Here is a 13,150-nt window from a genome sequence, read left to right on the forward strand (position 1 = left end):
CTTTAGTACCCCCACAATACCTGATTATGGGTAGGGCTTAACTGGAAGTTTATGTGTCTTAGTATGGGTTCCCTCTAAACAAGCGTCATAGGGGTTATGCCGAGGCTGCCTCCGTTGAAAGTGAAACGATGTGAAATGACGTGAAATGAGGTGAATGTCCAGCCCAAGCCTCGTGCGGTTCCCGGCTGACGGTTTGTCTTCACTGGGAGGCCAAGCTCATGGGGAGAGGTGCCTATACTAGGATATGTAAGTGAAAGGTTAGGGTTGATGATCCGCGTACTGAGTTACGATTATTCAGGTTTATCCCTGACAGATGAAATCAAATGTTGTGGCACAAGTGTGCAACCTCTGCAGAGTGAAAATCTATTCGAATAGTCGTGTCCACGGTTACGGACGATTGGAAAGGCTATACTGTTCCATTGTCAGGCGTTTCTTAAAATGGACAGGTGAATTGAAATGGTGACTTGACTTGAATCACAACTGAATTGTGGGAATGACACTAATGTTCCCACTTGAGTTAGTTAGCAAATGAAGAGTCTTGTACTAAACGCTTATGAACTAAAATTTGCTTTATGCAAATAAACCTAGAGCTTAGCACCCCTTAATAAAATTGATAGTACTTACACTAGTATTAGTTTGCGAGTACTTTAAAAAGTACTCACGGCTGTGTCCCTGGCTATTCAAATGGACAGACTATAAAGAGGAGCAGCAGTATCAAGATGATGGACAGCAGGACGTCTACGACAACTAGGACTACTCCTGACGTCAAGCGTTGGCATGTGGACTAGATAGTCCGCTACTACTTCCCTTCCGCTATTTGTGATGTTCGTTGATCAATAGATCAACTATTGTTGTAATGTTGGATCATGTGATCTACTTTTGTAAGACAATTATGGTTTGTAATGAATGATGACTTATGATATTCAACTGTTATGTCTCGCAACAACAATCTTCCTAGGATTGCGATGTATGGCATAACATGCATCTGGACTTAAAAATTCGGGTGTTGACAACTATATTGCATGTTTTTTTTACACAAGCAAGAATATGTGAGGTAACAGATAATTCAAAATCTTAGCCATATATATTTTGCAACTCGGAAGGAGAGAGCGAGGGGAAACATAAGTAAGATGGGAGAGAAAGGCTGACCGGTGAGGTGAGGCTGACACCAAGTGAGGGTTGTTAATTTTTCCTATTTTTTTTAGCAATTTAGCTGAAATAAAATAATTAATTTTTATCCAATAAAATGCTTGTATGATAATTTTCAAGGCATATGCGTGGTTTTTCAATACGATTCTAACAATACTAGTTTGGTACTACATTGTCGAGATATTGTTGTCCAATTTGTTTGGTCAAAATTCACCTTGAAGTACGTGTGTGCTCTATTCTTAGAAACAAAGGTAGCATTCATTTGGTAAAATGTACACCAAATGGTAATATATATAAATTATGACATGGTTATTACCACATCGAGAAAATATGCAACTAAGTACAGATGAATGTAGTTAGTACATATACAATTTAAATAAAAAAACATAGAAATAAAAGCCCCATAACTATGTATTCCATGCTAACTGCTTATTGTGTGAGCATGCTAAAATCTCACGAAACTTAATTTTTTTTATACAAACTGATCAATACATAGTTATTTATATAAAAGTTGCTAAAGTGACACAAATGCAATCCCCTTTTTATTTGATCAACAATTTAGTTTGCGCCCAACGAAATCATACATCTCTTCTTCATAGGATCAAAGACCCACCATCTCTTTTACTACTTGTGAATATTTTATTAATAATATTTGTTAAGTTATTGATAGAAAAATTTGAAAAAAGTTTTAAACCTATATTTTTCTTGCAAAATTTAGTCACAAGAACGAATTTGACACATCATAATTCAACTGGTGTATCTCTAGCTCATTATTTTCAATTTTTCAAATTTTAGCATCGAATATGTCTTGATGATGTGACAAGATTTCTTGTAGAATACGAGATCCCTCGTCGATATAAATACATATTATTTTACTTATCTTCTATTATGTGAAGAGTGTTTCCAATATATTGGGTCATGTATTGCAATAAAAATAATGTGAAATATTAATTATGTTTTTGTAGTTCAAAATGAGAAAGAAGGTAAAATTTTAATATATATTCATTTTCATCAAAGTTTCTTCCATCTAAGAACAAAATAAGGAAACCGGTCTTTATATTACTCTGTATGTTCTAGATAGGTGGGCTTTACATTTTTATGTTTCCACATTGGTATATTTCAAATATCTCAATAGATGGCACTAGAATAAACACATATGTAGTATATGTAAAATTTTAGGATGTAGTACATGTGTTTGGTTGGATACAAATGTAACCTTTGTGTTTTATAGAAAAATAAAAACATGTGGTGGTGGTGCAATCTTGTTTGCGTAATTTGCAACCAACTTTTTTTCACTACTACCCATTAAGTAACTAAAAATATGATTAAGAAATTAAATTGTCTAGCGTACGCACAACTCAGCCCACATTTCAAGAGCCCGTGTCTACATTAAGTTTCGATTTCTTGTTTATAGAATTCAGAATCAAAACGTAGAGAAAATAATACTAATTGTTTGGGGGGTTTGGGCATAGTTGAAGTAGAAAACTTAGTTTGGTCGCCAACAACCACAGACGAATATATATAGCACTCGTCCAAATATTCTTGAAAAAAACCAATATGAATGCTAATTGTGTCGGCAGAATTTCAAATTCAGCCTACTTTTTGTACGCTTGCATTGAACAACGATCTTGTCTGTCCTCCCAACAAAGTAACTACGGATAGTATATGTTCAAGTGGTTACAAATTGTGTGTTTTATTTGGCATGTGATCCACCGCAAAGACTTACATAGTTACATGTTGAAATCCATGTGTAAATTAAGCCTCAAAACTCATAGGTAAAACTAGCAATAGTTAAACGGACCATCTCCTTTTTTCCGCGTTTCAAATTATTACTCCCTCCGTTTCTTTCTATAGTGTCTATAGCTTTTTGACATGGAAATTAGCGTAATAGTATTTTTTACACAAGACCCCCTAGCTGAACGTTTTGAGATCAACGTAAAATTTAGGAAATCCATATCTTCCTAACTTATCATAATAAATCCCACAAATCTCTTTTATCGATTCTCCATATATGTGCAGCCAAATTCAATTAAGGAAAGTAAAGCATTGCTGCCTAATTTTAAGGAATCGTTGGGCCATGCATTAGGAATCTCAATTAATTGTTTCCAATTTTGTATAAATTTTTTCTCACACATATTGTGTGGGAGCTGAACGGGGGAGGGGGTAATTGAAAAAAAGCCAAGCTACAACCTTATATTCTGAAACAAATGCAAAAAATCTATAGGCACTATAGAAAGGAACGAAGGGAGTATTTATTTAAGGCAGACTTATTCCTTTTTTTCATTGAGAAATGAAGAGGGGCTGATCATTTCGAAAGAAAAGATTTCGAAAGACAGAGATATTCTAGCCAGTTGATGATTGAGTCACCAAAGATCATCACCATTCACAAGCAGCGGCTTGCCCATCCCTCGTGGGCCCAACGGGAAATCCAAACGTCGTGACAGCCCGTCCAATAGCATTCTGCCTCTCCGGATTCCGCGCGCCCGGCCATCCAATCAGCTTCAAGATAACCTTCTTCCGCGGGACCCACCGCTCCTCGCACCCAGTCCCGTCACGCCACGTAGTCGAAAAGTCCCTATCGGGCCCACTTTAGCTGTTTTGCCCGAATCAAACCTAACACGAGCCCACGGGCGCTGAACCGTGGGCCCGAGGTCGCGATCAGGGTTCGCGATTTAATAGAGGAAAAGGTTCTCGGAACTCACCCCGGCACTGTTCTGTCTGAGTTAAGCGCTCGCTTAACTCACACTATAGTGCGGCAGGTCTCCACGGCGCGAGTTCGTCAGTCGAGTCTTGTGTAATCGTGTTCGACGCGATGACGAACGCCGGCGCGGCGGCGCTCGGGGCGCGCACGGCCCGCGCCTGCGACGGCTGCATGCGGCGGCGGGCGCGGTGGCACTGCGCGGCCGACGACGCCTACCTGTGCCAGGCCTGCGACGCCTCCGTCCACTCGGCCAACCCGCTCGCGCGGCGGCACCACCGGGTGCGCCTCTCCTCGGCCTCGTCGTCCACCTCCTCCTCCCAGCTTCCGCGCGTCGACCCCGACGACCCCGCGTGGGTGCACGGGCTCAAGCGCCGGCCGCGCACGCCGCGGTCCAAGCCCGGGGTGACGAGCAAGCACGACGCGCCCGCCGCGACGGTGGCCGTGCCCGATCTCGAGGCGGAGGATTCCGGGTCCGGCATAGTGGGGGACAACGAAGGTATCCGCGTGGATGAGGAGGAGGTCTACGACGAGGACCTGCTGTACCGCGTGCCCGTGTTCGACCCCATGCTCGCCGAGCTCTACAACCCCGTGCCGGCCGACGAGGGCGCGGACCTGCTCGAGCAGAAGCCCGCCGCCTGCTGCTTCGCGTCGCTTGCCGATCAGCCGTCCACGGAGTGCGCCTCCGGCCTGGCGGACGGGTTCTCCGGGTTCGACGTCGTGCCGGACATGGAGCTCGCCAGCTTCGCCGCCGACATGGAGAGCCTGCTCATGGGAGGGGTCGAGGAAGGCTTCGACGACCTGCGGTTCTTGGACGAGGAGAAGCCCCACATGAACCTTGACTTCGACATGGACATGGACTTCGATGACCAGACAACCGCGGCGCCGGCGCCGGAACAGCAAGAGGATAGGAAAAGGAAGCGGTCGGACTCGGAGAAGATTCTTAAGCTCGACTACGAGGGGGTCATCGACTCGTGGGCCCGTGACGGCGGCTCGCCGTGGTTCCACGGCGAGCGCCCTCACTTCGATCCCAATGATTCCTGGCTGGACCTCACGGTAATTAAACCGCCCTTGTTCCTACAGTTATGCTATTATTTCTATATGATATTTATACCTTAATGTGTCGTCTAATTAAGCTCTGTTGCTTTGCATGGACAGGCCGGTAGCCGGGGATTCGGACTTGGCGCGGCGGTGACGCCGGTGACGGGCGGCGAGCGGGAGGCCCGGGTGTCGCGGTACCGGGAGAAGCGGCGGACGCGATTGTTCGCCAAGAAGATCCGGTACGAGGTGCGCAAGCTCAACGCCGAGAAGCGGCCGCGGATGAAGGGCCGGTTCGTCAAGCGCACCGCGCTGCCTCCGCTGCCGCCGCGGCCGCCGATGATGGTCGTCGCGCCCCACGGCCACGGCGGCGCGCACGGGCGCTTCCGTTTTTGAAAGCAAGCGCTCCATCGATTCATCCATCATCCGTAGATGCAGCTGCATGCATCCTCGCCGCCGCTTGAATGATCTGCTAATAAATACTTCACGTATGTAGATGTTCTCTTCTCTTAGTTACATTCAAAATTGGGAGTGTAGCGTTAGTTTTTAAGAAGAATCCTGTGTGAATTAGGACGCCCTCACTACGTACTCTGAATATACTTGCAGCATTTCATGTGCAAAGTTATACTAGCCTGATTAAATATGTATTTGTACATAGGGATCCCTTGTATTTGTATATATGGTTAGGTTTGGTACTTTCGTCTTCTCGTAAGAAAGATGCACTGATAAAAAGGGTTTACTGTATTTATTTTGGTACTTTCGTCTTTTCGTAAGAAAGATGCACTGATAAAAAGGGTTTACTGTATTTATTGATCTCAAAACATTGAAGTACATTAGTACTTATTACTAGTTCACATACGATAGGGTTAAGATTCGAAGGTCTTGTAAGCAGATGAAGGTGATCGAGAGACGAGAGCCTAGCTAGTTGTCACTTGTATGTCGACCCGTCCCTTCCATTCTGTGTTGGGTTAGCCTCCATCGCGGGGCACAACCACAATGTGCTTGTAATGCTACCAATCTCATATTTAAATGGTTGCCTAGAAAAGTAAGGTTAGATGTTAACTTTCTTCTTCTTTCAATCAAAAACTTCTACTCCCTCCATGTGGTAGTAACATCTTATATTATGGGAGGATGGAGTACCTTGTATGTGATTTTTTGCATGGTGAATTGGTGATACTCTTTATTTTTTGAGGCAAATTTGACTAACGATTGGATCAACCAAATATGAGTTACATGTCATTTAAAACTATATCATGGATGCACATTTCAATGAACTTTCCAGTGGTACATTTTGTAATGACATATAACTTATATTTAGTTGAATAAATCATTAGTCAAAGTTTGACACATAAAACGTTGTGAACTTGTATTCATGAACCAAATATGGACTTGTTTGCTAGCTTCATAACTACTACCTCCTATCGGTTTTAATTGACGCAAAATTATTCACAGCATGCATATACGAGTAGGGTGGTGCTGCGTTAATTAAACCGATCGGAGGGAGTAGTACATACTAACTATGAGAAGAAAAGGCATGCCAATCATGACTTAAAGATTTTCGGTTAATGGATGATGTGTTACACTTACATACAGTTGTGCATGGGCAGTCTGGCCCGGAAGACCCGGCCCGAAAATCCTAGGTCAGGCTTGCATTTTGGGCCGGGGTCAGGCCTGATTTTTGAGCCTGAATGTCGGGCCGGGCCAGGCTTGGGCTTGCATTTTTCGCCATTTAGGTAAGGTTCGGGCCGGGCTTTTGCCAGTTTGGGCCGGGTTCAGGCTTGACATTTTAGCTTCTGGCTTTTGCGGGCTTGACATAAAGTAATTGGAGATCTGGTATTTGTTTCGTTGAGACAATTATGTAGGAGTATTAGAATTTGCAAACTCGATCTTTGGATGCTCCACTTAGCTCTGCAGGAATTTGAGAAGGGTGAGCTAGGTTCACTAGAAGGCCTACAGAAAATTTGCATGAGGCTTAAGCTTGTATGTTAGTTACAATTCTTTCATCTTTTATATTCCTGTGTTTCAGTTAGTCATTACGATTTCCGCAAACCTCATTCATCTAATTATAAGGGCATCCATAAGAGAAAAAAAAAAGACTAAGAGTCACCTGTATAACTGGAGTGGGATTACAGATGACGCATTACCTTGCGTGATTGGAGTTCTCATCATAATTGTTTTGTTGAGATAATTATATTCTCTTCGGTTCATATTATTTATTTGACTTAACATTTTTTTTGAAATAATCATATATTATATTAAGCTAGCAAGCCACCTCATTAAAAATCTTCCAGTCCCCTTAGATACCCTGGTAAGGAAAAAAATGTGTGTGAAACTTGCTGCTTTAAAATCAAAGCTCGGTTACATCGATCAAGAGTTTGCTAATGATAAAGCTAGGGGGCTCATCGACCCAATTACAAGAATTTTTATTAGAAAAACAGTCTCTAGCTAAATCATCAAGCGTAACCTAACTTCTCCCACCTCCCACCCCCGTGCGGCGGCGCACCGCGCCGCACCGGGGTGCCCAGCCCGGCGTCCGTCCGCCCTCCCTCCCCCGTGCTCATCCCCCCTGCCGCCGCTGCCGGAGCCGCCGCCGGGCAAAGCCCGTTTGGCGGGGTGGCGGCGGCGGATCTCCTCGCGTCGACATGGTTCGCGGCGACGGCGCCCGCTCTGGTCATCAACGGCACTGCTGCAGGCGGCGGTGGCGGCCAGGGCTCCTCGGGATCTCCAGCGGCGGACGGCCATGGCGGCGGGTACGCGGGCCAGGTCTGAGCCCATTTGGGCTTGGTCGGGTTTATACACATGTAGCTCTGGCGACCCGGGGCTGTCGGCGGTGCTCCTGGGTCTGGGCTGCAGCATGAGGAAGCTTGGGCGGTGGCGGTCACCTCTTTCGTCGGAGGGGATCGGCCAGTTTCGTGGCTATTTTGGCGGGTCTCGCGATCCGTCATCTAGTCCCCGACGGCGAGGTGTGGCTGCCGGTGAAAACCGGCCTTGACTGCAGTCATGGCGGACGATGGCGGCGCCTGTTCGTCGCATCCTTGTTGAAGGCATTGTTCATGCAGCTGCGTTAGTTCCAGACGGTGTGGCGTGGCTGCCGGTGAAAACCAGCCTAGACTGCAGTCATGGCGGACGATGGCGGCGCCTGATCGTCGCATCCTTGTTGAAGGCATTGTTCCTGCAGCTACATTCGTCTGGGCTGCTCCGGGGGAAACCCCAGACTCGGGTCTCCCGGATCGAACGATGACGGCGCGCAACGCCGTTCTCCCTGTTGGGGGGTATCGTTTTTGGAGCAAACAACGGATGGCAGTGGTGCTAAGGTGGAGCGGTGTGCTTTTGCTGTGTCGTCGTTGTCGAGTTGCCACGGCATGGTGCAGTGGTGTCTCGGGACGGATGAAGTGTGATGGACACGCGCAGGACGGTGGAGTCGTTTGGTGCCGTGGCGGCATCGATGGCAGGCCTGACATGGTCAATGCGATGATCTCTCTTGAAGATGGAGTCGAGGAAGACGGCGGTAGCAACTTCTGTGGCGTGTGCATTGGCGTGCGCGGAGAGTCTGCTTGACTGGATGTGCTTCTCACCTGCTATTGGGCGGTTTGGGAAGGCATTTGGTTTTTGGATGATGTCAGTTGGTGTATTGTCACCCCCTTCATCCCACTGTAGGTCTAGTGAAGTGGCTTCGAGGTTGATTTTTTGTATTGCTTCTGGTAAGGTTTGCGAATAATCTAATAAAAAGCCGTGTGCATCCTTTGGATGCAGAAGCTGGGGCAATTTTTCCCCCTTTTCGAAAAAAAAGCTAAATCATGAGCAACTTCATTGGCCTCTCTTGGACAGTGCTTAAAAGTCACATTTCCTAGCAGTGATGTCAAATCAACACAATCAGCGAAGATAGCTGAAGATTCACCCCACCAAGCTTCATCACCTACGCATGCTTCAACCGTCTCGATTGAATCGGATTCCATCTTCACATTGTTGCATCCAAGGCGATTCGCCAGTGATAAACCTTCCCTCATAGCCATGGCCTCCATCGATGCCGCTGATGATGGATTAGGTATATAGATAGTAGACGCCGCTAGAAACTTTCCAGCCGAATCCCGAACTACCGCTCCAACAGATCCTGCACATGAATCACTATGAAATGAGCATCAACATTTACCTTTACATATCTAGTACTTGGGCGTTCCCAATGTGATTTGGGTCCAGCAGTTTTTGACATAGATTTAGCTGCATTGGAAGTAATTGTCAGAACAGACATCATGCATTGAGATATTGGAGGAACCGTTTCATCATGGGTTCGACGTCTTCGGATCCACCACAGATACCAACATGCAGCTGCGATTGTTTCCTTCTCTCCAATGCCATCAAAACCTGGTAGATTATTGTCCCGCTCATGCATGAGATGTTCCAGAACACCTGAGCCCGATCGATCAATAGTGACTGCTTCCTCAATGACTGTAATAAGACCTAGAGCCATCCACATTTGTTTTCCCGTTTCACACTGAAATAGCAAGTGCATTATATCCTCTGGTCCTCTGTAGCATATTGGGCACTGTCCACTTGTACCTACATGGCGATTAGCAAGTATGGATTTGAGTGGAAGAATACCGTGAAGGGCTCGCCATAAAAAGATCTTTATCTTGCTCTGAATTTTAAGGCGCCAGACTGACTTCCAAACTGGGTTTGTAGCTGATGTTCCAGGTATTGCTAGTTGACTTGCCCGAGGACCAAATGTATGTCTCCACTGTGAATGATAACCAGATTGTACAGTGTATCTACCATGCTTTGTAAGATTCCAAGCTATAAAATCATCAAAGCCCTGATTGTTTAGAGGGATTTGGAGAATGCGTTTGACATCAATTTCAAAGAACATATTTCTAAGTAGGGCTTCATCCCACAAACCTGTAGATGGGTCCAAGAGCTCATAAACTTTTGTGTAGACCACTGATCCTCTAGGCGTAATAATTCGCCGGTCGGGGCTTGAAGGGATCCAAGGATCCGTGTAAATGTTAATGTGTTCCCCTTTTCCCACTCTCCAGATAAACCCTCTCTTAAAAGTAGACAGTCCAGCAATAATGCTCTGCCAAGTAAAAGAGGAACCCGCCTTCGGCCCTGCCTTTAGAATATCCCCATGGGGATAGTATTTAGCTCGGAGGATTGTTGCACATAATGAATTTGGGTCGCTGCCTAATCTCCATACTTGTTTTGCTAGCATCGCCAAGTTGAAGGAATGAAAATCTCTAAAGCCCATGCCTCCATCGCATTTAGGATAGCAAAGCTTCCACCAGGCCATCCAGTGCATCTTGTTACTGTTTTCATCATCACCCCCCCCCCCCCAAAAAAATGTGAGATTGCTTCCATCATTCGCTTGCATATTCCCTTCAGTATTTGGAAGACCTACATTGTATAAACAGGAATGGCTTGTGCCACGGCTTTAAGAAGAACTTCCTTCCCACCAATTGATAAAATTTTCTCTTTCCATCCATTGATACGCTGAATTATTCTCTCAATAAAGTGTACGAAGCAATCACTTCTATCAACTCCCACTAAAGCCAGGAGTCCTAAATATTTATCCGATAAGGCTTCCGTTTCAATATGCAGTGCCTCACAAATTTCGGACCTAGTGAGAGCATTTGTATTTGGAGAGAAGAAAATACTTGATTTATTTGACTTAACTTTATCTAGATACAGATATATTTAGTCAACAAACGTGTCTATAAGTCAACTAATTTGGATCGGAAGGAGGCGTCTAGATACATCATCAGTATCTAAATTTGCAAAACTAGCTTTGGACGCTCCGTTTGAACAAGAAAAATGACATAGGTTCACGCGAGGCGTGTAGAAAATTTGCATGAGGTTTAAGCGCATGTGATTTCTTCCAAACTTTAATATCCCCATATTTGAGTTATTCGGCAGGATTTCTGCACATTAACCTAATTATGGGCATTCATAAGAGAGAAAACTAAGAATTGAAGAAATGTAGTTTTGATCTGGGGTGCATATGCAAAACAAATTTTCAAATGTTCAAAAATTTAGGAAAAAAATATTTGCTCATGTACCTCAATATTATATGTGCTTACGTAATTTTTTTATGAGATACCGACATTTTTCATGGCCTGTGCAAAAAAGAAAAAATAAGCCTCGTGAAAAGGCTTATTTTACCACTAAAGTTTGTCTTTTCACAGAGGCCGCCCAAAATGTCAGTTTTTCTTGGAATAACTTTGTGATCACATATGATGTGAAGATGTACATGCAACATTTTTCGTTGTAATTTTCTGGCATTTTAAAATGTGTTCAAAACGTATTTCAAATAAAGGGAGCATTTGCACCCAGAGCCAAACCGCCTTGTCCAGTCTTATAAATTTTTGAAAAACACCATTACTATAGACTATGGGTGTGTTTGGTTGAGCTTTTAGAACCAACTTCACGGCTACAACCGCAGAATCTAAACCAAACAGTTTTTTTAGAAGGTAGATTCTGCAAAAGCAGCAGCTTCCCGGACGTACAAACTAGGCAGTCGCTCGCAGCTAGGAAGACCCAGCTTCTATCACGGTAGCTTCTTAAAATTGGACGAAAATTACCCACTGCCATCCGTAAGTCATACCGTTTCGTTCCCTTGACATAACGAAACAGATCGAAGCCAGACGTCTGTCCCTCTCGATCGTCTTCTCGAACGAAAAGGCCTGAGGCTGGCCCATTGCCCGGCCCGCCGGCGGCGGTTGGCTCGTCCGACCATACCCTGAACCATCGCACTTCCGATCCGCCAAGCAGCCGATTTGCCCCAGAGCCGGACGTCTGTCTCCAGACGCAACGCGGTCCCTGACCCAGACGTCCATCTCACTCACGACGGCCAGCGCCCGTAGCGTCGCTGGAGGTACTTGCTTCTCTGCCAAATTTCTGGTCTCTCCCTCTCTCATGGGCAGATTGTGTTCTCGCATTGATTGGTCCGATCAGTTCTTGATCCAACATATCCTCTCTGTTCGGTTGAAGGAACCGTATGTACGTTATAACATGTGTAAAATTACTAAAGAATGTGTGATGTAATCCTGTGTAAAATTTCTATTGCTTCTGCTGATACTTATTTGTACAAGAACGTTTGCTGTAAACATGTACTCCCTCCGTTCCATTGAACTTGTCTGAGTTTTAGCAAAATTTAGATGTATATATATGCATTTTAGTGTATAGTATATCTGAATTTAGATAAAATTTGAGACTAGTTTCGTGAGACGGGGGGAGTATAAAATTTTAGACTACTTTCGTGAGACGAAGTGGATAATGAGGAATCCATGAACGACATTCGGAGTATGATCACCGATGCTTTGCTTATGGCAAGAGAGGAATAGAATAACTATGTTGACGGAGAACATTATTATGTGAACCATATCTTTTGCGTGCCTTTATCTTTTCCAACTATTTGAAAATATTACTTTATATTCATATTATCTATAAGGATGAATCATTATGAAAAAATATAAATATTCTCCCGGAATGGTGATTTGCATATCTATTAGTGCACATATCGATGTTTTCCGATCAATTCACATATAAATAGTCTCTATGAGTATCAGGGGCATTACAGACATTTCTAACCAAATCCACAGTTAACAGTTGTTACAACCAAATAACTTCCAAACAATCCACAGTTTACAGTTCACAGCAGCTTTTTCACAGTTCACAGTAGTTTTTTCAGAATCCACAGCTCAACCAAACACACCCTATATAAATATAACTACGAAAAGTAGTTATACATATATTGTCATTGATTCTTTGTTTAGTAAAAGTTTAAAGTTTGCGTCTTCTCTAATTGGGTCAGGTCTGATCCCATGACAACACATTGAAATGTTGTCCAGGTTTCTCTCTTTGCGCAGAGCTACTTTGTTCTCACCTTCCGGACTCTTCAGCGATATGCACATGCTAATATACCAAGGTGCCACCGGACCAACATTCGAGAATCACTTGCTTGCAAGGTTCAAACCTTAACGTGACATAATAGATTCAATCTTGTTTGCGTTGGCACTATTAGTAAGGAGAAAGAAAAGAAGGCTCACACGGCCGTGCGAGAATACACCAACTAAGAATATAAGTTAGTCTAACAGAGCCACCAACAATAGATACCAGAAAGCCAGTATATTTATAAGAGAAGACTGTCTTCAGTACATTCGTGCATGCCTATGTACTTTCTGAAAGGGAAAAAGATGCCACACCACAACATCTCAAACAAAGAAAGGACTGCTAGCATGCAGAATCTCATAAAGAGATGTCCACATGATGAAA

General features: G+C 44.3%; 1 protein-coding gene across 1 annotated transcript; it reads left to right on the plus strand.

Moving 5' to 3' along the window:
• The first annotated feature begins 3,919 nt into the window (after window positions 1-3,919).
• Window positions 3,920-5,322, plus strand: LOC124704013 (zinc finger protein CONSTANS-LIKE 16-like). The gene is made up of 2 exons (XM_047236243.1): window positions 3,920-4,903; window positions 5,006-5,322. Exons 1-2 carry the CDS (start codon window positions 3,962-3,964, stop codon window positions 5,279-5,281), a joined length of 1,218 nt encoding a protein of 405 aa, XP_047092199.1. The 5' UTR covers window positions 3,920-3,961; the 3' UTR covers window positions 5,282-5,322.
• The last annotated feature ends 7,828 nt before the right edge of the window (window positions 5,323-13,150 follow it).

Source organism: Lolium rigidum, chromosome 3 (assembly GCF_022539505.1).
Source record: "Lolium rigidum isolate FL_2022 chromosome 3, APGP_CSIRO_Lrig_0.1, whole genome shotgun sequence".
Taxonomy (NCBI): Eukaryota; Viridiplantae; Streptophyta; class Magnoliopsida; order Poales; family Poaceae; genus Lolium; species Lolium rigidum.